Raw genomic sequence first — 24,927 nt, 5'->3', positions numbered from 1 at the left:
ATAAATTAAATTACTTACATTGTGTTTGCCAATGCCTCTAAGATCATGTACATTTGATGCAGCATTATGACGACTCATTGTCACAATGGTAGGGATTAACTGAGCTGGTCTTGGATCATTTACCAGTCATTGTTTCAACACAGCCTTGAAATGCGTGGATAGAGTCCAGGAGCCAAGATGATTTGGATGGACTCCGTCATTCCTGTAGTGGTCAGGTGGCGCAAAGAGGGCCCTTAAATGAACACGGAGAGCTAGCGTTAATAATGGCTCAAAGTGGAGAAGGAGGTTGACTTCATTTCTACTTGTTTTTGTAAGAAGTGTTGACATGCTGAATGTACCAAGGTGTCCTGTTTAACTTCTGCAGGATCACTCTCTCAAAATTGGGACAGTTATTGCTCAATAATGTGACTAGAACTATCATAAGAAGCCTTAAAAAGGTGTGTTAATCTGCAGGGTCCAATCTACTGTAGCTGTCACAGCAAAACAAACAGCTATTGGTTGAGGACACAAGAACAATACACTTAAAGGCAACTGGTTTGATACATTCACCTCTGACGGTAAACAATGTACTTACATTCAGTAATCTGGCTCTGATTTATCATCCTGAGAGTCTCAGAGATAAAATGTAGCATAGTTTTGTTTGATAAAATCTGTTTTTATATCCTAACACGGTCCAGGAATATGTTGCTTAACCCGGTCAGTTTCTTTACAATCTTCACACACTCGAGAAGGTAACCAAAGTTGTTTCATTATTCTTTAAGTTACACAACACTTCAAATCAGCCCATGAAGGTCAGCCATCATTATGAACCACCAAGCCGTCATATCGGCTTAGCCCACTTGGGAATCTTCCCTATCATTGTTACCAATATCTACTGTTTGATTAGTTAGTTAGTAAATAAATGATAAAGCCAATTGGTGTTGATGATGATTTATAGTTTAGACTGGGTTCATGCAGATAATCAAGAATTCTACGGCGTTTGAAATGAGACTGACGTGAGGTAAAGAATAACTCATTAATTGATCAGATATTAAAATTATAACTTTGTAATCTGAAGATTTTCCTTGGTGCCCCGACTTCCTAGTTAATTACATCTACATGATTATTTTAATCACGTAATAATTACAGAGAAATGATTTGATAAAATAACAGTCTTCACCTTTAATGATGCCAAAGACACGACCACACACACACACACGTTTGGGGTCACTTAGAAATGTCCTTGTTTTTGAAAGAAAAGCTAATTTTTTACCATTAAAATTAATCAAATTGATCAGAAATACAGTGTAGACATTGTTAATGTTGTAAATTACTATTGTAGCTGGAGACAACTGATTTTTAATAGAATATCTTCATAGGCGTATAGAGGCCCATTATCAGCATCCATCACTTCTGTGTTCCATCCATCACTTCTGTGTTGTGTTAGCTAATCCAAGTAAATCATTTTAAAAAGGCTAATTGATCATCAGAAAATCCTTTTGAAATTATGTCTATAGGGTCCTGTCCAGAAGAGGTGTTTAAACTACAAGCACACAGCTTGGACACCCATGCATATCCCACAAGTAGGGATGAACGATATTTTGGCGAGAGTATCGGAATTGGACGATATAGGCAGAAAATGCCAACATTGGCCCGATGTCTAGTTTAATGGCGATGTGCAAAACTGATGTCAGAGTTGACGTGCATACCTACATGACGTAGGTAGATGACCTACATGACGTAGGTAGATGACCTACATGACGCAGGTAGATGACCTACATGACGCAGGTAGATGACCTACATGACGCAGGTAGATGACCTACATACCTATATAACGCAGGTAGATGACCTACATACCTATATAACGCAGGTAGATGACCTACATACCTATATAACGCAGGTAGATGACCTACATACCTATATAACGTAAGTAGATGACCTACATACCTATATAACGTAGGTAGATGACCTACATACCAATATAACGTAGGTAGATGACCTACATACCTATATAAGGTAGGTAGATGACCTACATACCAATATAACGTAGGTAGATGACCTACATACCTATATAACGTAGGTAGATGACCTACATACCTATATAACGTAAGTAGATGGCGTAATGAAAAATACACCGCTACTCAGAACAAAAGCAGAAAAACACTAAGCGCACACTTCCAACGACTACACACTTCCAACGACTACACACTTCCAACGACTACACACTTCCAACGACTACACACTTCCAACAACTACACACTTCCAACAACTACACACTTCCAACAACTACACACTTCCAACAACTACACACTTCCAACAACTACACACTTCCAACAACTACACACTTCCAACAACTACACACTTCCAACAACTAAACAATTCGAGCACTCATTTGAAAGAGTAAGAACATTTCAGCGAGACAATTAACGCCAAGACAATGGATTTCATTGCCCGTGACAATCAACCGTCCTCTGTCGTGGATGATATTGGCTTTCGCCGACTGGTCGAGCCCCGGGTACACACTATTTTTCAGATGTTGCCCTACCGGAGTTACACAGTACTTTTGGAATGTACATCCACGAGCTACTTGCTATTAGCGTCACTGCTATTAGCGTCACTGCTATTAGCGTCACTGCTATTATCTTCACGACTGACATTTGGTGATGTCAGCCCCATGAGCAGGCCGAGTCTGACAGCACAGTGATCGTTGAGGACTTCGTACTGAAGAAAGCAGTATTGCTCAAGAATGTGCTGGTTCTCATACCGCTGCTGCCATTTCAATGGCATTTGAGAACATGTTTGAAACTTGGAAACATGAACCCATTCCTAGCGCCATTCGACCAACTGACTGGAGAAATAAGTTCATCAACTGCGCCAGCAGCAGACCTCTGTCATGGCATTGAAACGCCTGGTCAACAAAACTGCCAAACACAGACCGTGGGGTTAAAACTTACAAAGGTGGCATTCTCTCTGAGCCTCTTTACTGTGTCGCCACCATGCTCGATGCTAGGTACAAGGACCGCTACACCTTTAACAGGCATTCTCTCATTACTGTGTCACCACCATGCTCGATGCTAGGTACAAGGACCGCTACACCTTTAACAGGCATTCTCTCTTTACTGTGTCGCCACCATGCTCGATGCTAGGTACGAGGACCGCTACTTCTTTATTAACAGGCATTCTCTCTTTACTGTGTCGCCACCATGCTCGATGCTAGGTACAAGGACGGCTACTTCTTTAACAGGCATTCTCTCTGAGCCTCTTTACTGTGTCACCACCATGCTCGATGCTAGGTACAAGGACCGCTACTTCTTTAACAGGCATTCTCTCTGAGCCTCTTTACTGTGTCGCCACCATGTTCGATGCTAGGTACAAGGACCGGTACCTCGATGCAGACAAGAAACAGGGTTTACGTGAAATGTTACAGACAGAGCAGGACAAGATGGAAACAGACACAGTGACAGTGCAGAGGGAGAGAGGCCATGGACAGACATGGCTGGACAAGATGGAAACGGACACAGTGACAGTGGGCACCGGGGAAGAGAGGCCACGGATAGACAGAGCTGAAACTTCACTGCTTGACATGTATGAGGAAATCCTGACCAAATGAACAACAAAACAGCAAGTAAGTGAAAGAAATAGGTTTTGATTATGTTTTACTGGTAATGGGGACATACGTAAATGCCAACAAAATACATTTTTTGGTCAGTGTGGTATGGCGTGTGTGTGTAACCTTAATTTAACTAGGTAAGTCAGTTAAGAACAAATTCCTATTTACAATGACGGCTTAGCCCGGCCAAACCCGGACAATGCTGGGCCAATTGTGCTCCGCTCTATGGGACTCCCAAATACAGCCGGATGTGATACAGCCTGGATTCAAACCAGGGACTGTAGTGATGCCTCTTGCACTGAGATGCAGTGCCTTAGAGCGCTGCGTCCATGTGTGTGTGTTAACTATTTAACTCTACTAGAATGCTTAAAATGCCTCAAATGGTAAATATCGGTATCGGGATTTTTTGGGCATGGAAAATATGGGATATCGGTATTGGCCATAAATGTCATATCGGTGTATCCATACCCCACAAGACATGCCACCAAAGGTCTCTTCACAATCCCCAAGTCAAGAACAGACTCTGGGAGGCACACAGTACCACTGATAAATCCATGATTATCGAAAACTTCAATAAGCATTTCTCAACGGCTGGCCATGCCTTCCGCCTGGCTACTTCAACCTCGGCCAACAGCTCCGCCCCCCCCGCAGCTCCTCGCCCAAGCCTCTCCAGGTTCTCCTTTACCCAAATCCAGATAGCAGATGTTCTGAAAGAGCTGCAAAACCTGGACCCGTACAAATCAGCTGGGCTTGACAATCTGGACCCTCTATTTCTGAAACTATCTGCCACCATTGTCGCAACCCTTATTACCAGCCTGTTCAACCTCTCTTTCATCTCGTCTGAGATCCCCAAGGATTGGAAAGCTGCCGCAGTCATCCCCCTCTTCAAAGGGGGAGACACCCTGGACCCAAACTGTTACAGACCTATATCCATCCTGCCCTGCCTATCTAAGGTCTTCGAAAGCCAAGTCAACAAACAGGTCACTGACCATCTCGAATCCCACCGTACCTTCTCCGCTGTGCAATCTGGTTTCCGAGCCGGTCATGGGTGCACCTCAGCCACACTCAAGGTACTAAACGACATCATAACCGCCATCGATAAAAGACAGTACTGTGCAGCCGTCTTCATCGACCTCGCCAAGGCTTTCGACTCTGTCAATCACCATATTCTTATCGGCAGACTCAGTAGCCTCGGTTTTTCGGATGACTGCCTTGCCTGGTTCACCAATTACTTTGCAGACAGAGTTCAGTGTGTCAAATCGGAGGGCATGCTGTCCGGTCCTCTGGCAGTCTCTATGGGGGTGCCACAGGGTTCAATTCTCGGGCCGACTCTTTTCTCTGTGTATATCAATGATGTTGCTCTTGCTGCGGGCGATTCCCTGATCCACCTCTACGCAGACGACACCATTCTATATACTTTCGGCCCGTCTTTGGACACTGTGCTATCTAACCTCCAAACAAGCTTCAATGCCATACAACACTCCTTCCGTGGCCTCCAACTGCTCTTAAACGCTAGTAAGACCAAATGCATGCTTTTCAACCGGTCGTTGCCTGCACCTGCATGCCCGACTAGCATCACCACCCTGGATGGTTCCGACCTAGAATATGTGGACGTCTATAAGTACCTAGGTGTCTGGCTAGACTGCAAACTCTCCTTCCAGACTCATATCAAACATCTCCAATCGAAAATCAAATCAAGAGTCGGCTTTCTATTCCGCAACAAAGCCTCCTTCACTCAAGCCGCCAAGCTTACCCTAGTAAAACTGACTATCCTACCGATCCTCGACTTCGGCGATGTCATCTACAAAATGGCTTCCAACACTCTACTCAGCAAACTGGATGCAGTCTATCACAGTGCCATCCGTTTTGTCACTAAAGCACCTTATACTACCCACCACTGCGACTTGTATGCTCTAGTCGGCTGGCCCTCGCTACATATTCGTCGCCAGACCCACTGGCTCCAGGTCATCTACAAGTCTATGCTAGGTAAAGCTCCGCCTTATCTCAGCTCACTGGTCACGATGGCAACACCCATCCGTAGCACGCGCTCCAGCAGGTGTATCTCACTGATCATCCCTAAAGCCAACACCTCATTTGGCCGCCTTTCGTTCCAGTACTCTGCTGCCTGTGACTGGAACGAATTGCAAAAATCGCTGAAGTTGGAGACTTTTATCTCCCTCACCAACTTCAAACATCAGCTATCTGAGCAGCTAACCGATCGCTGCAGCTGTACATAGTCTATTGGTAAATAGCCCACCCTTTTCACCTACCTCATCCCCGTACTGTTTCTATTTATTTACTTTTCTGCTCTTCTGCACACCAATATCTCTACCTGTACATGACCATCTGATCTTTTATCACTCCAGTGTTAATCTGCAAAATTGTAATTATTTGCCTACCTCCTCATGCCTTTTGCACACATTGTATATAGACCCCCCCTTCGTTTTCTACTGTGTTATTGACTTGTTAATTGTTTACTCCATGTGTAACTCTTTGTTGTATGCTCACACTGCTATGCTTTATCTTGGCCAGGTCGCAGTTGCAAATGAGAACTTGTTCTCAACTAGCCTACCTGGTTAAATAAAGGTGAAATAAATAAAATAAAATAAAAAAAAAGAACTCTATTCCACATCAGGTAACTGATGCAAGCAGTAGAATCAGATTTTTTTTAAACTTAAAAATACACCTTATGGAACATCAGGGACTGTGAAGAGAGACAGGAACAGACACGCATGCATTGTATTATTGGTGGTATTATACATGTTGTATTGTAGATATGTAGTGGTGTAATAATGCTTTATACTGTACTGTTATACTTTTTGTTGTGTGTGTGATGCAAGTACCTTAATTGTTTGGACCCCAGGAAGAGTAGCTGCTGCCTTGGCAGGAACTAATGGGGATCCATAATAAATACAAAAACTCTATCTTTAGCGTGTTGTGTTCCTCAAGGCAGCTGCCTAGGACCAATCCTCTATTCTCTTTATCTTATGGTGTTCCTCAAGGCAGTTGCCTAGGACCACTCCTCTACTCCATCTTTACTAATGGTTTACCCTCAGTAATGAATGAAGCAAGAGTGGTTAAGTATGCTGATGACTCTACAATGTATAGTGCTGCATCAACATTTAATGAACTAACAGATGTAGTACTGAGCAGAGAACTAAGAACAGTGTCTGAGTGGGTTAATTTGAACACATTGGTGTTGGAATATTTTTCTAAAACAAAATGTATTGTATTTGGTCCAAGATATATGCTTACTGGTGACCATCAATTAAACTTTTCGAAGGATGGGTTGGCTGTAAAACAAGTTAAAAAGACCAAACTACTGAACCAAACCAATGCAGCTCTATTCTGAACATATAGATAACGTTGTAATTCAAATTGCTAAGGACATTGCCTATAACAAGAAAATGTTCTGACTTATCTAACATCCAGCACTCTGCATCAGGTGATTCAAACTCTGGTTCTGTCACACCTAGAGTAGTGTCCAGTCATATGATCATCTGCAGCAAAACTCTGGTTCTGTCACACCTAGAGTAGTGTCCAGTCATATGATCATCTGCAGCAAAACAAATACCTAAAAAAACTCCAACTCTCAAAACATGGCTGCCAGACTAGCTCTTCCTCGCTCTATATGAATAAACATCAACCCATGAATCTTAATCTCTCATGGCTTCCCCTAGAACTTCAACTAAATGCATCTGAATTGCTCATGGTTTCCTGATGAAAGCAAATTAGTGTCCAGTCTTGATTTTTTTTAAAGAATGTAAAACAAATATATATATACACATTTCAGACCAATTAATGTCTACTAGCAATAAACATAACCACCAAACCAGACAGGCAAGTTCAGGTAATCTGACACCCCTCAGACCAAGGACAAATCTCCAATAATATACAGAGCCATCACTAAATTGAATGCTTTACAAAATCAGGTAAAAAGTAAATTCACCTTCAAGAAAACAACAAAATAACATCTAACGCTATCGATCATATGTCTGGACAGATACTAAATCACATAAAATGTTAAGTGTATTACATGCAAGGTATTTTCTCTGTAACATCTACTTGTTCAATGTTTGTAATGTCTCAATGTCTTAATGTAAAATGTAATTGTTTGTAATGTATATTTTGTTCTATGTTGGACCCCAGGAAGAATAGTGAATAGTCGAGGACATGGTCGTCGAGGACATGGTCCATGGTCCACGACGGGAGGACATGGTCCATGGTCCACGACGGGAGGACATGGTCCATGGTCCACGACGGGAGGACATGGTCCACGACGGGAGGACATGGTCCACGACGGGAGGACATGGTCCACGACGGGAGGACATGGTCCACGACGGGAGGACATGGTCCACGACGGGAGGACATGGTCCACGACGGGAGGACATGGTCCACGACGGGAGGACATGGTCCACGACGGGAGGACATGGTTCACGACGGGAGGACATGGTCCATGGTTCACGACGGGAGGACATGGTCCATGGTTCACGACGGGAGGACATGGTCCATGGTTCACGACGGGAGGACATGGTCCATGGTTCACGACGGGAGGACATGGTCCATGGTTCACGACGGGAGGACATGGTCCACGACGGGAGGACATGGTCCACGACGGGAGGACATGGTCCACGACGGGAGGACATGGTTCACGACGGGAGGACATGGTCCACGACGGGAGGACATGGTCCACGACGGGAGGACATGGTCCACGACGGGAGGACATGGTCCATGGTTCACGACGGGAGGACATGGTCCATGGTTCACGACGGGAGGACATGGTCCATGGTTCACGACGGGAGGACATGGTCCATGGTTCACGACGGGAGGACATGGTCCATGGTTCACGACGGGAGGACATGGTCCATGGTTCACGACGGGAGGACATGGTCCATGGTTCACGACGGGAGGACATGGTCCATGGTTCACGACGGGAGGACATGGTCCATGGTTCACGACGGGAGGACATGGTCCACGACGGGAGGACATGGTCCATGGTCCACGACGGGAGGACATGGTCCACGACGGGAGGACATGGTTCACGACGGGAGGACATGGTCCATGGTTCACGACGGGAGGACATGGTCCATGGTTCACGACGGGAGGACATGGTCCATGGTCCACGACGGGAGGACATGGTCCATGGTTCACGACGGGAGGACATGGTCCATGGTTCACGACGGGAGGACATGGTCCATGGTTCACGACGGGAGGACATGGTCCATGGTTCACGACGGGAGGACATGGTCCATGGTTCACGACGGGAGGACATGGTCCATGGTTCACGACGGGAGGACATGGTCCATGGTTCACGACGGGAGGACATGGTCCATGGTTCACGACGGGAGGACATGGTCCATGGTTCACGACGGGAGGACATGGTCCACGACGGGAGGACATGGTCCATGGTCCACGACGGGAGGACATGGTCCACGACGGGAGGACATGGTTCACGACGGGAGGACATGGTCCATGGTTCACGACGGGAGGACATGGTCCATGGTTCACGACGGGAGGACATGGTCCATGGTTCACGACGGGAGGACATGGTCCATGGTTCAAGACGGGAGGACATGGTCCATGGTTCAAGACGGGAGGACATGGTTCAAGACGGGAGGACATGGTCCATGGTTCAAGACTGGAGGACATGGTCCATGGTTCAAGACGGGAGGACATGGTCCATGGTTCAAGACGGGAGGACATGGTCCATGGTTCAAGACGGGAGGACATGGTCCATGGTTCAAGACGGGAGGACATGGTCCATGGTTCAAGACGGAAGGACATGGTCCATGGTATAAGACGGGAGGAAGTGGCCCATGGTTCAAGACGGGAGGACATGGCCCATGGTTCAAGACGGGAGGACATGGCCCATGGTTCAAGACGGGAGGACATGGCCCATGGTTCAAGACGGGAGGACATGGCCCATGGTTCAAGACGGGAGGACATGGCCCATGGTTCAAGACGGGAGGACATGGCCCATGGTTCAAGACGGGAGGACATGGCCCATGGTTCAAGACGGGAGGACATGGCCCATGGTTCATGACGGGAGGACATGGCCCATGGTTCATGACGGGAGGGCTTGGCCCATGGTTTAAGGCAGGGAGGGCAGAGATGGGAGGGCTTGGCCCATGGTTTAAGGCAGGCAGGCCAGAGATGGGAGGGCTTGGCTAGTGTCTGTGCCCCAAATGGCACCAAATTCCTACATAGAGCACTACCCTTGACCAGAGCCCTACGACCATTATGTAGGGAGCCCCTATGGGCCCTGGTGCCACAGCCAGTCGTTTGTTCTGAATTCACAGGGCAGAAACACACAACTCATTGTTTCAAAGGCAGTGTGTCTGAATCTAGAACAGTATTATTGTCTTTCTCTCTCCTTCTCTCCCTCTGTGTGTGCATGTGAAAGAGTGATATAACAGTGAATTAGACAGGGTTATTCAGTAATCTGAAACTTTACATTTGGTGTCATTACAGAGATTCGTTAACAAGGACAATCAATCAGATTCAGGTTACAGTCCTGGGTTGTGAGTGAGTGAGTGAGTGAGTGAGTGTTAGTGTGAGTGAGTGAGTGAGTGTTAGTGTGAGTGAGTGTTAGTGTGAGTGAGTGTTAGTGTGAGTGAATGAGTGAGTGAGAGTTAGTGTGAGTGAGTGAGAGTTAGTGTGAGTGAGTGAGTGAGTGAGTGAGTGAGTGAGTGAGTGAGTGAGTGAGTGAGTGAGTGAGTGAGTGAGTGAGTGAGTGAGTGAGAGTTAGTGTGAGTGAGTGAGTGAGAGTTAGTGTGAGTGAGTGAGTGAGAGTTAGTGTGAGTGAGTGAGAGTTAGTGTGAGTGAGAGTTAGTGTGAGTGAGTGAGTGTTAGTGTGAGTGAGTGAGAGTTAGTGTGAGTGAGTGAGTGAGTGAGTGAGTGAGTGAGTGAGTGAGTGAGTGAGTGAGTGAGTGAGTGAGTGAGTGAGTGAGTGAGAGTTAGTGTGAGTGAGTGAGTGAGTGAGAGTTAGTGTGAGTGAGTGAGTGAGTGAGTGAGTGAGTGAGAGTTAGTGTGAGTGAGTGAGTGAGAGTTAGTGTGAGTGAGTGAATGAGAGTTAGTGTGAGTGAGTGAGAGTTAGTGTGAGTGAGTGAGAGTTAGTGTGAGTGAGTGAGAGTTAGTGTGAGTGAGTGAGAGTTAGTGTGAGTGAGTGAGTGTTAGTGTGAGTGAGTGAGAGTTAGTGTGAGTGAGTGAGTGAGTGAGTGTTAGTGTGAGTGAGTGAATGAGTGAGTGAGTGAGTGTGAGTGTCCCTGTCAGCCAGCCCAGGTCCCATAGCTCCATCTCTGTCATCTTTAGGAGCTGCTGGGAAACACACCTGGTACTAATAAAACTCTTGTTTGTTTCACACCTGAGTGGCTCTTCATCACAGTGACACTGGTCTTCCTTAGCCAATAAGAAGTGACAGGTGAATGTGGATGTTCCTGGGTATTATATCTTCGTCCCTTTGTATTACACTTCAGAGCCCTGGTCAAACGTAGTGCACTATTCCCAGAACAGGTTATCATGTGGGGTGTGTTTTTGGGCAGATGGGTTGGTGCTAGTTGGGGATCCTGCTCTTTTCTCTGATAGATGTTCCCAGGAGAAATCAGGACATATTTTAAGCAGAAAGCTGTAATCTGCCCTCATCTGCTTTCCAGATGTGTTACTTGGAAATATGTTAAGTTTCCCTCCAACTATTAAACTAAACTCACTTCAGCTGAAGAGAGAGAAAACTTCTAAATCCACCCACCGTGCTTCCGCAGAAATATACACATCATTAGTAAATGGTAGGCAGCTGAAGCAAACAATAGCATTGAGAAGTGATATATTGTGATACTGAGAACCTCACAACTCATTCTACAAAATACAATAGATATCACTATTGTACCTGGTGGTCAATTTATCTAACTTAGAGCTCTGTCATTTTAGAAAACAAATTGTAGTGTTGGTTGATTGCGACAAATCTGACAGAACAAAAAAATAAATAATTGGATGTGCTTGACTTTAAATTCTCTTCAGTCCGGTGAGAAAGGGACTGAGATAATGCTGAAACTGGAATGGTAAGTCTGACAAACCACTGGCCTCCTCCACCGTACTGGGGTTCATGGCTTGGCTTTTGCTATGACCTGTACTACTGTAAAGACTGGTTCTGGTGCAGCAGGGCTGCTATGGTGTCAGGCACTGCAGTAGTCCCGGACAATCAGTTGTATTGTTCAACTCCCCAACCCTGACACATTAACCACTGAGCAGGAAGCTTAAGAGTCCATCTCTCTTTGCTAGGACCTAACTAAAACGCAATGTAAATGCAACATGCAACAACTTCAACGGTTTTACTGAGTTACAGTTCATATAAGGAACTCAGTCAATTGAAATAAATAAATTAGGCCCTAATCTATGGATTTCACATGACTGGGAATACAGATATGCATCGGTTGGTCACAGTTACCTTAAAGAAAAGGTAGGGGGCGTGGCTCAGAATACCAGTCAGTATCTGGTGTGACCCCCATTTGCCTCATGCAGTGTGACACATCTCCTTCACATAGAGTTGATCAGATTGTGGGCTGTGGAATGCTGTCCCACAGTGTGAAATTACTGGATATTGGCGGGAACTAGAAAAAGCTGTCATTCACGTCGATCCAGAGCATCCCAAACATGCTCAATGGGTGACATGTCTGGTGAGTATGCAGGCCATGGAAGAACTGGGACATTTTCAGCTTCCAGGAATTGCGTACAGATCCTTGCGACATGGGGCCGTGCATTATCATGCTGAAACATTTTTCCCTTTATTTAACTAGGCAAGTCAGTTAAGAACAAATTCTTATTTTCAATGAGGGCCTAGGAACAGTGGGTTAACTCCCTGTTCAGGGGCAGAACGACAGATTTGTACCATGTCAGCTCGGGGGTTTGAACTTGCAACCTTCCGGTTACTAGTCCAACGCTCTAACCACTAGGGTACCCTGCCGAAGTGATGGCAGCGGATAAATGGAACGACAATGGGCCTCAGGATCTCTTTATGGTATCTCTGTGCATTCAAATTGCCATCGATAAACTGCAAGTGTGTTTGTTGTCCGTAGCTCTTGTTTATTAAATTTTTTTTATTTAACCTTTATTTAACTAGGCAAGTCCGTTAAGAACAAATTATTATGCCTGCCCATACCATAACATAGCTTACATTTTGAATGGCCCATGATCAAAATTGGCAGGAACAGGGGCAGGGGGAAATGCATGTTGTCTGTATATATAGTGGAATGGAGAACCCCTTGTTTCCCTCATGCTGGGTAGGCAACTCTGGTTATTTTGTTGTGCAACAGGTGATATTCCACCTAAACTCTGGATGCCATGGACTCTCCTACCCTGTTCATGCAGCTACCCAGTACTCTGGATGCCATGGGCTCTCCAACCCTGTTCATGCAGCTACCCAGTACTCTGTATACCATGGGCTCTCCTACCCTGTTCCTGCAGCTACCCAGTACTCTGGATGCCATGGTCTCACCAACCCTGTTCATGCAGCTAACCAGTGATTAATGTGGGAAACCAAGTGAAATCTGTTCGGAAACATCAATAGTAACATGTTTTCACAGGGACACATATATCATTAAACTGTTGACAGCCCTTCTCTGTGTTCTGGAGAAAGGAATGAAGAAGAGGGGAGGAAATTAGAGGTCGACCGAATATGATTTTTCAACGCCGATACCGTAACCGATTATTGGAGGACCAAAAAAAGCTGATACCGATTAAAATCGGCCAATTTTCATAAATATATATTTGTAATAATGACAATTAAAACAATATTGAATAAACAATTAACTCTTTTATTTTAACTTAATATAATACATCAATAAAATCAATTTAGCCTCAAATAAATAATGAAACATGTTCAATTTGGTTTAAATAATGCAAAAGCAAAGTGTTGGCGAAGAAAGTGCAATATGTGCTATGTAAGAAAGCTAACGTTTCAGTTCCTTGCTCAGAACATGAGAACATATGAAAACTGGTGGTTCCTTTTAACATGAGTCTTCAATATTCCCAGGTAAGTAGTTTTAGGTTGTACTATTATTATAGGACGTTGCTCTCTATACCATTTGTATTTCATATACCTTTGACTATTGGATGTTCTATTAGGTACTTTAGTATTGCCATCCTCATCTCAGGAGTTGATAGGCTTGAAGTCATAAACAGCGCAATGCTTGAAGCATTGCAAAGAGCTGCTGGCAAACGCAGTAAAGTGCTGTTTGAATGAATGGTTACGAGCCTGCTGGTGCCTACCACCGCTCAGTCAGACTGCTCTATCAAATCATAGACTTAATTATAATAACACACAGAAATACGAGCCTTAGGTCATTAATATGGTCAAATCCGGAAACTATCATTTAGAAAACAAAACGTTTATTCTTTCAGTGAAATACGGAACCGTTCCGTATTTTATCTAATGGGTGGCATCCATAAGTCTAAATATTCCTGTTACATTGCGCAACCTCCAATGTTATGTCATAATTACATAAAATTCTGGCAAATTAGTTCGCAATGAGCCAGGCGGCCCAAATTGTTGCATATACCGTGACTCTGCGTGCAATGAACGCAAGAGATGTGACACAATTTCCCCTGGTTAATATTGCCTGCTAACATGATTTTCTTTTAACTAAATATGCAGGTTTAAAAACATATACTTCTGTGTATTGATTTTAAGAAAGGCATTCATGTTTATTGTTAGGTACATTCGTACAACGATTGTGCTTTTTTCGCAAATGCGCTTTTGTTAAATCATCCCCCGTTTGGCGACGTTGGCTGTCTTTGTTAGGAAGAAATAGTCTTCACACAGTTCGCAAAGAGTTAGGCGGCCCAACTGCTGCATATACCCTGACTCTGTTAGACAGAACGCAAGATAAGTGACAATTTCCCTAGTTAAAATAAATTAATGTTAGCAGGCAATATTACATGTGCTTCTACACCTGCATTGCTTGCTGTTTGAGGTTTTAGGCTGGGTTTCTGTACAGCACTTTGATATATCAGCTGATGTAAGAAGGGCTACATAAATACATTTGAATCTTAACTAAATATGCAGGTTTCAAAATATATACTTGTGTATTTATTATAAGAAAGGCATTGATGTTTATGGTTAGGTACACATTGGTGCAATGACAGTTATTTTTTCGCTAATGCGATTGCTAAATCATCAATTTGGCGAAGTAGGCTGTGAATCATTGATAAATTAACAGGCACCGCATCGATTATATGCAACGCAGGACAAGCTAGATAAACTAGTAATATCATCAACCATGTGTAGTTAACTAGTGATTATGTTAAGATTGATTGTTTTTTATAAGATACATTTAATGCTAGCTAGCACCTTACCTTGGCTCCTTGCTGCACTCGCATAACAGGTAGTCAGCCTGCCACGCAGTCTCCTCGTGGAGTGCAATGTAATCGGCCATGATCGGTGTCCAAAAATGCTGATTACCGATTGTTTTGAAAACTTGAAATCGTCCCTAATTAATCAGCCATTCCGATTAATCGGCCGACCTCTAGAGGAGATGGAAACGCATGGTGGAGAGAGGAATGAAGAGGAGATGGAAACGCATGGTGGAGAGATGTTCTGGAGAAAGGAATAAATAGGGGAGGAGGAGATGGAAACACATGGTGGAGAGATGTTCTGGAGAAAGGAATAAAGAAGAGGGGAGGAGGAGATGGAAACACATGGTGGAGAGATGTTCTGGAGAAAGGAATGAAGAGGAGGAGATGGAAACACATGGTGGAGAGATTCTGGAGAAAGGAATGAAGAGGAGGAGATGGAAACACATGGTGGAGAGATTCTGGAGAAAGGAATGAAGAAGAGGAGGAGATGGAAACACATGGTGGAGAGATGTTCTGGAGGAAGGAATGAAGAAGAGGAGAGGAGGAGATGGAAACGCATGGTGGAGAGATTCTGGAGCTAGAGGTAAATGTGTCACCCAATTATTTATGAAAATATAAAACAACGCCCTCTTCACTAGGTTATACAAAATAAAATACAAATGCGCTATAAATTGTAAGCTAAATCCGAATTTGTTTAATTTAGGCTAGACCAATTATGTAATAAAGATATTTTAAATCAGTATTTTTGTTGTTGTTCATGCTTATCTGCCACGTGTGATACGCAGTAGGCTATGTATTGTATAAAGGCACAATCATTATTTTAATTCATTTTTGGAGGGGGGGGGGGTTTGGGCTCATTTATAGGCTTATATATAATACTAATATGGGTGTTTTGAATGGATCATCACCTTAGAAAGCGCTGTCCATTTCTTTGTGCTAGGCTTTGAAACAACATCCACAACGACCATGTTTTACAAATCAACCCACTGTTGCCCTTCTTCCTTCAAATTGATCAATCACAGCGAGGTGAGTTTTAAAAGCACAATACTGTTTTGATAATAAGTGTTTGCGATTTTCGATTTCATTGATTTCCAGATTAGGTTAGAGGGCCAACAAACCCCTGAGTACCAGGCCATTAGGATTTGATGGAGGGACAATAGAGCCCTGAGTACCAGGCAATAGAGCCCCGAGTACCAGGCCATAGAGCCCTGAGTACCAGGCCATTAGGACCTGATGGAGGAACAACAGAGGGGATTACCTGGGCTCAACAGTCACGTGGAATTTTACTGCGGTCGTGACTGACGACTTCCAGTGTGGCGGTAATACGGTCATGACAACATCCCTAATCCTTACTCCAGGTTCTTGACCTCAGTTTTACAGGGATACTGTGTTATGTTATTATGGGATGTCAAGGGTAAGGTCTTACCCAGTACAATCCTGACAGTCTTCAGCTCAGCATGATGTCTCTGTTCCTACGTGGTCCTACGCAGTACTAGTATCTAACATATAGTTTCTGTTGTGAAGGTAGTGGAGGTTCTTACCCAATACGATGACGACAGTCTTCAGCAGACTCATCATGGTGTCTCTGTTCCTGCGTGGCCCAGAGCTGTGTCTGCTCATCCTCATGGTCCTCTGTCTCACGTACATAAAGATGTGAGCGTACAGCACCACCATGACCAGGAAGGTGACCAGGTTGAATACGGCCCAGAACACCAGGTAGGAGTTACAGTACAGTGGAGCCATGCTAGAACACGTGCCGATGTCACAGATACAGTTCCACCCTACCGACGGGATGGCTCCCATGACGATAGACAAGGTCCAGATGACTACAATCACCACCACCACACGCCGGTTGGACATGCGCGTGTGTAGCTGCATGCGGAAAACGGTGATGTGGCGCTCGATGGCAATGGCAAGGAGGTTACACACGGACGCGGTGAGGGACGTGTCGATGAGACCCTGTCGGAGCAGCCACGTGGAGACCGTGAGGCGCCGTGTGTTCGGGCCCGTGTTGAACATCAGGTAGAAGTACGCCAGGCCGGCAAAGAAGTCCGCGGCGGCCAGGTTGGCCATCAGGTAGTAAATAGGGAAGTGGAAGCGGCGGTTGACGTATATAGCCACCATGACCAGCAAGTTAGCCAGCATGATGAAGATACATACTGTGATACCCAGCCCCATCACCAGCTTACTGACGGTATTCCACTCTGTAGCCAGGTACTTTCCACTGTGGTTGTAGAAGAAGGCAATGGACTCATTGTAGAAGCACTGTTCCTCCTCCATCTTGAAGGCTGGCTAGGGGATCTGGAGGAGAGGAGACAGGGGTTAGAGAGAGTCACAGTGGGTCAGAGGGGTTCACAGTGGGTTGTTAGGGGTCTGGAGGAGAGGAGACAGGGGTTAGAGAGTCACAGTAGATTGTTAGGGAGACACAGTAGGTTGTTAGGGAGACACAGTAGGTTGTTAGAGAGACACAGTAGGTTGTTAGAGAGACACAGTAGGTTGTTAGAGAGACAGGGGCTAGTAGTAATCTAGGACAAATAACAACTGGAGGGGCCCTGACCTTTCACTCAGATATCATATTAGCATACCTTAAGGGAACATTTTGACATTCGCCAGTGAGAAAGTCCATATTGCAAATGTACGGTCCCTTACTAGCCGTCCGAAAACGTTTGTAAATTTCCCGGACGGCGTCGGGCCGTGCGGCAGGGCCGGATCTACCGGGAAGTCATCAAACGAACTCTCTCGTACATTCGGTTTCCGTTTTATAAAATAATCAAATTTTGGTCATTTTTCCGCTGTCCCGATAAATCCCACAAGAGGGCGAATGGAATCATATTGCAAATGTACAAAACATCACGATTCACGACGTGGCCTTATCTCCTAAACGGAAAATATTTTGAAGCCGAAACTTGGTGAGCATAGGTTTGGCATAATGGGCAGTTGGCCCCGAACAAGATGGCGTCTAGGCCTCAACGGTTTTTGAGTTATGGCCATTTTTCTGGGAAAAAAAGGTCCAAAATTAAAATAGAGCAATCATTTTTCTGCTTCACGTCAAAGTAAAGGAACCTATGGTGTCAATAAAAAAAGAAACAGACATGTATCTATCGTTGTTTAAGAGAAATCGTACAATGTCCAATTGGTGATGTTCAAAAATATTATTATTATTATTTTTAAAACAGTTACAGATCCAGTTGCAGGGTGTTCATACAATCTTTTTAAAGTGTGCTGCAGAGCTCTGCGAGATTTCTGTGATTTTCTGAAATAACTCACTAAACCCTCCGTAAATTACTCAGTTCTTAACGTAAAGACTTAAAACTCAGGATTCTGTAAAGGCCCGAATTAGGACATGAGTTTATTTATAGCTTCCTGTGCCAACCGGAAGTGCCTTAAATGGTGTCATAGTGGCTGTTTTGAAGGGTTAAAATGGTCAGACCTTTCAAAGCTTCATATGTGTGATTAGGCAACCCCCATGAACTATAAATCAGTCATGACTCCCATAAAATTTCAAAGAAAAACTAAATCACACACACACACAGCTTGGCAGGAGGGACCCATTGGGGTGCGTAGAGATAGAGTGCCTGCAATAGTTACCTTTTGTTCGAGCTAAAAAAGAACCGTCAGACCTAGAGTTCCGAAACTTTAGAAACCTGTTCTAGACCTCAGGTCGATAGTGCTTGGTGAGTTACGTGGCTCTAGAAGGTTCTCGGACCGAGAAACAGCCTCGTACATTTGCAATAATGTCAATTCATTTTTGCATCACGAAAATGACGACATTTAGAAATGTCCCAGAGTCGCAAGACTAGGTGCATTACGACCGCCTTGGCCCATATAGACGGACCCCAACATTTCTGTCCGATTGCTCATTCGGGGACCCCGTAGCAAGGCATGGAAAAAAGTGGATTTTCAGCACCAATTAGGGTCTTGCTCAGGCACCAAATTACCTATCGAGCCGAAACTTGGGATTCAGGGTCGCCTCACATAGACCTACACATAATGTCAGGACTGGACCTGCAGCTAGAACGTAACTACGTGTTTTACATTTTTATTATGGTTTGAACATAAGGCGTTGTGAATTTTGGGCCAGCTCTGAAGTATGTGATAGTTGGCTACTAAGCGAGTTGGAAAAAGTGGGTTTGGTGTTAGTTTGTATCAGTTTGGTGTCAGAATTATATCTAATTGACTGATGGACGGTGACTTGCTGGTGACTATTGTCAATTTGCAATATGTTTAAATAGTGAGGTACCATCACCAAAGTGACATTCTGAAATCAACCCTAACGAGCGATGGGGAGGAACCAGAATCACTGCCCCGCCATCCTGAGTTCATCAGGCCAGTCAATTTTGCATTTCAGCAGGATTTTTTAGCATGCCAAATTCGTGATGGTACATGCCCATTGAAACATATTGCAAATGCATGTGCACTTACAATATGATTCAATAGTGAAAAAACATCACCAAATGGACATGATGAAATCAACACAACGAGTGATGGAAAGGAACAACTATCACTGCCCGGCCAGTCAATTTTGCATTTCTGCAGTATTTTTGAGCATGTCAAATTTCTCATGGCATTTGGCCCCCCAAAAAGTGACTTTTGACTTCCTATGAAATCATATTGCAAATGGACAAGTAAAAAAATACAAATACAAAACGATAATAAAATATGACTAAAGTATGTTGATACAGTTCTTATACGTGTGTAATTGACACAAAATTCAAAAGAATTTCAAAAAAACGGTCCAGAAAGCACCTTAAGGGTGTGTGAAGTTTTCAAAAATTTTGCTATTTTTGACTTTTGACTTCCTATGAAATCATTTTGCAAATGGACAAAACATATGCCTTATGCGCAAGTAAAAAATCATAATAAAAAATAATGATAATAAAATTGGACAAAAGTATATTCATACAGTTTTTACACATGTGTAATTGACAAAAAAAACAACAACTATGCACTATGCTTGAAAATATGGAGTGGTACTCAGTAACGTGTTAAACATAACACTTTGTATGCATGACAAAAGTGAAGTGCTTTGCCACATTTTTTGCAGTATTACTTTAGTGCAGGATGCATGTTTTGAAAGATTTTTTTTATCCTGTACAGGCTTCCTTCCTTTCACTCTATCAATTAGGTCAGTATTGTGGAGTAACTGCAATGTTGTTGATCCATCCTCAGTTTTCTCCTGTCACAGCCAATAAACTCTGTAACTGTTTTAAAGTCACCATTGGCCTCATGGTGAAATCCCTGAATGGTTTCCTTCCTCTCCGGCAACCGAGTTAGGAAGGACGCCTGTATCTTTGTAGTGACTGGATATTGTATCAATTCCCCCAAAGTGTTATTAATAACTTCACCATGCTCAAAGGGATATTCAATGTCTTTTTTTCCACCCATCGACCTTCTTTGCAAGGCATTGGGAAGCCTCCCTGGTCTTTGTGGTTGATAATTGTGAGGTACAGTATGTGTGGGGTACAGAGATCAAGAGGTCATTCAAAATGTTAAACACAATTATTGCACACAGAGTCCTTGCAACTTATGTGACTTGTTAAGCAGATTTTTTACCCCTGAACTTATTTACGCTTGCCATAACAAAGGGGTTGAATACTTATTGACTCATTTCAGCTTTTCAATTTTTATTAATTTGTAAAACTTTGACAAACATAATTCCACTTTGACATTATGGTGTATTGTATGTAGGCCAGTGGCCAAAAAACCTCAATATAATCCATTTTAAATTTAGACTGTAACAACACAATGTGGAAAAAGTCAAGGGGTGTGAATACTTTCTGAAAAGCACATTAGTCAGTCCAAAATTGATTTTTAATTCTGTCATGGAAATATATGTATTTCCTGTTAACAAGTCATTTACAGTTTCTGTGCCTTTAGTATTCCATGTGGGTCAACGTATCAGTGAATTGTGAAAATCTATCCAAGGATCGTTCCATAGGGTTGTGTTTGTAGGGAGCGATATTGGTTTCATTTTCCTCCATATTGTAGTTAACTATATAGTTGTTCATGTTCTCAGCTGTATCCTTTCAAAATAGACAAAATATTCTGGGGATGAGCATGTGCATCTTTAATATGTACCCGTTGTTCCTCTTTAGTATTTTAACTAGATGTTGCAAGTCCCTGGGTGGTGAGTTGATACAATTCCAAATCCGGAAGGTTAAAACCACCCACAGACTCAGGAAGACATAAAACTTTCCTATTTATTTGATGAGTTTGATTCGCCCATATCGGTCTTATGACAGAGTATACTTTTTTTTTAAAGAACGTCTTCGGTATTATCAAAAATAAATCTAAAAACTGTTCAAGAGGTTTATTCTACCTTTAAAATGTATGGGAAGAATGTTCCATTTAATTAGATCTGCTTTCATATTGTTGAATAAAGTTATCTTTATATATTTGTCACTTATTAAAACCTCTACGGGATCGGTGTCCCTCAACCAGGACAGTTGTTGCTTAATATGAGATAATGAGACTAGAATGACATTGTATACAACAGCCAACTTTCCGGGACATAGACATATCTTATATGGGTAGAAAGCTTACATTCTTGTTAATCTAACTGCAGTGTCCACCTTACAGTAGATTTCACAGCAAAAGAAATAACATGCTATTGTTTGAGGATAGTGCAAAAATAACAAATCACAGAAACTGGTTTGATACATTCAGTAATCATGCTCTGATTTGTCATCCTGAGGGTCCCAGAGATAAAATGCAGCATAGTTGTTTGATAAAAATCTATTTTTACACTCAAATGCAGGAACTGGGTTCTACAGCTTGAACCCCTGCTGTCTCTGACTCCACACCCACCCCACCCGGCCATCTAGATGTGAGAAGGTTAGTGACTTTTCTGTAGGGAAGCTAATGATCCATCGTGTATGACATTCCTGGGAATGTGTAAACTAAACAAAAATGTATTACCATAGCATGTTTGTATGTTTTCTATAGTTAGTCTCTATGTAGTTGAGAATGTATAAATTGACCAATTCAGCACATTTGCGCAAAATTGATGCAAAATATTGTGTAGTGATCTAATTCTTCACTGGATCAGTCTGAAACTTTGCACACACACTGCTGCCATCTTGTGGACAACATCTACATTACAGCTAAAATCCAATCTCAATGTATGGTCCTTTGGAACCAAAAAAACAAATAGAAAACACATTTTTATATGATCTTTTACCAGATCTAATGTGTTATATTCTCCTACATTAATTTCACATTTCTACAAACCTCAGTGTTTCATTTGAAATGGTATCAGGAATATGCATATCCTTCAGGTCCTGAGCTACAGGCAGTTAGATTTGAGTGTCATTTTAGGAAATAATTGAAAAAAGGGTTTGATCTTTAAGCATTCTAAGTATTTTTGTGGTCCAATTTTTCCTATTACCATTAATTCCGTTTTTTTTCCACATACATTTTTTAATTCAGAGATTTTAGAATATTCTGGAAATCTGTCCTTTAGTCTGATGAGTCCAAATGTGAGATTTGTGATTCCAACCGCATCGTCTTTGAGTTGTAGAGTAGGTGAACAGATGATCTCCGCATGTGTGGTTCCCACCATGAAGCAAAGAGGAGGAGGTGTGATGGTGTGGGGGTGCTTTGCTGGTGATACGGTAGGTGATTTATTTCAAATATACACAGTAGGTATATATTTTGATTTGATTAACACTTTTTTGGTTACTACATGATTCCATGTGTTACTAAATAGTTTGTTTTCACTATTATTCTACAATGTAGGAAATAGTCAAATTAAAGAAAAGAAAAACCCTTGAATGAGTAGTTGTCCAAACTTTTGACTGGTACTGTATGAATTTCAGCCATACTACACTCTCCTCTCCAGTCATATGTAATACAGCCATATCTCCTCTCCTCTCCAATACAGCCATACCTCCTCTCCTCTCCAGTCATATGTATTTTCCATGTATTACCTTCTGCTGGGCAGATGGAAGTACTGTGTCCCAAATGGCACTCTAGTCCCTGTGACAGTCTAAAGTAGTGCACTAAATACGGAAGAGAGAGCCATTTGGGAACGCATCCATTGATTCTCATGGAATGGCTGTGTTTAATTGTATCCCCGACCAGATAAGAGTTCCTTTGTTCTGTCTCTTCTGGGAGCGACAGGATAATAGGCAGGCTGTGACCTCATCAGTACTAGACACAGGGTGCTCCAGGGTGGTCCTGTCTACAAGAGAAGACGAATGGACGTGTCCCAAATGGCCCATGTGCATCTGGTGAGAAGTAGTGCATTATATAGGGAATGGAGTGCCATTTGGGATGCACTCCGCCTGGTCTTTTTATCCCATTTATGGAGAGAGAGAGAGAGAGGGAGGACTGTCTGCACACAGTTAAGCATAGAAGCATTTTGTCCTCCCTTCACTTCAACACAGTCCCATCAAAAGGTTCGCAGACAGGGCCGGCCCTAGCCTTTTGCCCCCCCCCCCCCCCCCAATCTCACGACAAAACATTTTAGTCACCCCCCTCTTCACGGTGGAAAGATAATTTCATCTACACATTTTGCCGTAAAGAAAATGTTTTCTGGAAGTTTTCTGCAATTCCGGAGGGCAGAGAGAACTTTGCAATTTTATAACATATGATTAAAAAAAAGCAATTATAATGTCCTGCAATTCTATTCATTTTGCCATGGGGTCCCACATGAAAAAAATACTGAAGTCTTAGTAAATTTATACCCGTCTGTACATTATGCCCTGAATGTATTCTACCAAGCCCAGAAATCTGCTCCTTTATTTCTCTGCCCCTAACGCCCTAGACGACCAGTTTTGATAGCCTTTAGCCGTACCCTCATCCTACTGTTCCTCGGGTGATGTAGAGGTTAACCCAGGCCCTGTGTGTACCCAGGCACTCTACTTTTTGTTGACTTCTGTAACCGTAAAAGCCTTGGTTTTGCGATGTTAACATCAGAAGTCTCCTCCCAAAGTCTGTTATACTCACTGCTTTAGCACACTCCACCAACCCTGATGTCCTAGCCATGTCTGAATCCTGGCTTAGGAAGGCCACCAAAAATCCTGAGATTTCCATACCCAACTACAACATTTTCCATCAAGATAGAACTGCCAAAGGGGGAGGAGATGCAATCTACTGCAGAGATAGTTTGCAAAGTTCTGTCATACTTGCCAGGTCTGTCCCCAAACAGTTAGAGATTCTGGTTTTTAAAATTAATCTCTCCAGAAATAAGTCATTTACTGTTGCCGTTTGTTATAGACCCCCTTGGCCCCCAGTTGTGCCCTGGACACCATTATATGTGAGTTGATCGCCCCCCATTTATCTTCAGAGTTTGTACTGTTAGGTGACCTAAACTGGGATATGCTTAACACCCCGGCAGTCCTACAATCTATGCTGGATGCCCTCAATCTCACACAAATGATCAAGAAACCCACCAGGTACAACCCTAAATCTGTAAACATGGGCACCCTCATAGATATTATCCTGACCAACTTGCCCTCTAAATACACCTCTGCAGTTTTCAATCAGGATCCCAGCAATCACTGCCTCATTGCCTGCATCCGTAATGGGTCAGCAGTCAAACGACCACCCCTCATCACTGTCAAACGTGTTATAGGGAGCTTCTGCGAGCAGGCCTTTCTAATCGATCTGGCCCAGGTATCCTGGAAGGATATTGACCTCATCCTGTCAGTAGAGGATGCCTGGTTGTTCTTTCAAAGTAATTTCCTCACCATCTTAAATAAGCATGCCCTGTTCAAAAAATGTAGAACTAAGAACAGATATAGCCCTTGGTTCACTCCAGACCGGACTGCCCTCGACCAGCACAAAAACAATCCTGTGGCGTACTGCATTAGCATTGAATAGCCCCCGCGATATGCAACTTTTCAGGGAAGTAAGGAACCAATACACACAGTCAGTTTCTAAAAGCGAGCCTTTGCTTTCCTAACAGAAATCTCCAGCTCTAACTCCAAAAAGTTCTGGGACACTAAAGTCCATGGAGAATAAGAGCACCTCCTCCCAGCTGCACACTG

The 24,927-nt window shown here is 43.4% G+C and overlaps 1 protein-coding gene across 1 annotated transcript in view; it reads right to left on the bottom strand.

The window, feature by feature from the left end:
* The window catches only part of LOC109881928 (lysophosphatidic acid receptor 1-like), a 60,220-nt gene that overhangs the window by 18,766 nt on the left and 16,527 nt on the right, over positions 1–24,927 (bottom strand). The window contains exon 2 of the mRNA XM_020474026.2: positions 16,477–17,236. Within this exon, the coding sequence (XP_020329615.2) occupies positions 16,477–17,215 (739 nt within the window). The 5' untranslated portion in view covers positions 17,216–17,236. The remainder of the gene's footprint in view (positions 1–16,476; positions 17,237–24,927) is intronic.

The sequence above is a fragment of the Oncorhynchus kisutch genome, linkage group LG23 (assembly GCF_002021735.2).
Source record: "Oncorhynchus kisutch isolate 150728-3 linkage group LG23, Okis_V2, whole genome shotgun sequence".
In the NCBI taxonomy this organism is placed as follows: Eukaryota; Metazoa; Chordata; class Actinopteri; order Salmoniformes; family Salmonidae; genus Oncorhynchus; species Oncorhynchus kisutch.
Note: the sequence above shows the minus strand (reverse complement) of the source record. Positions and strands in the feature narration are given on the sequence as shown.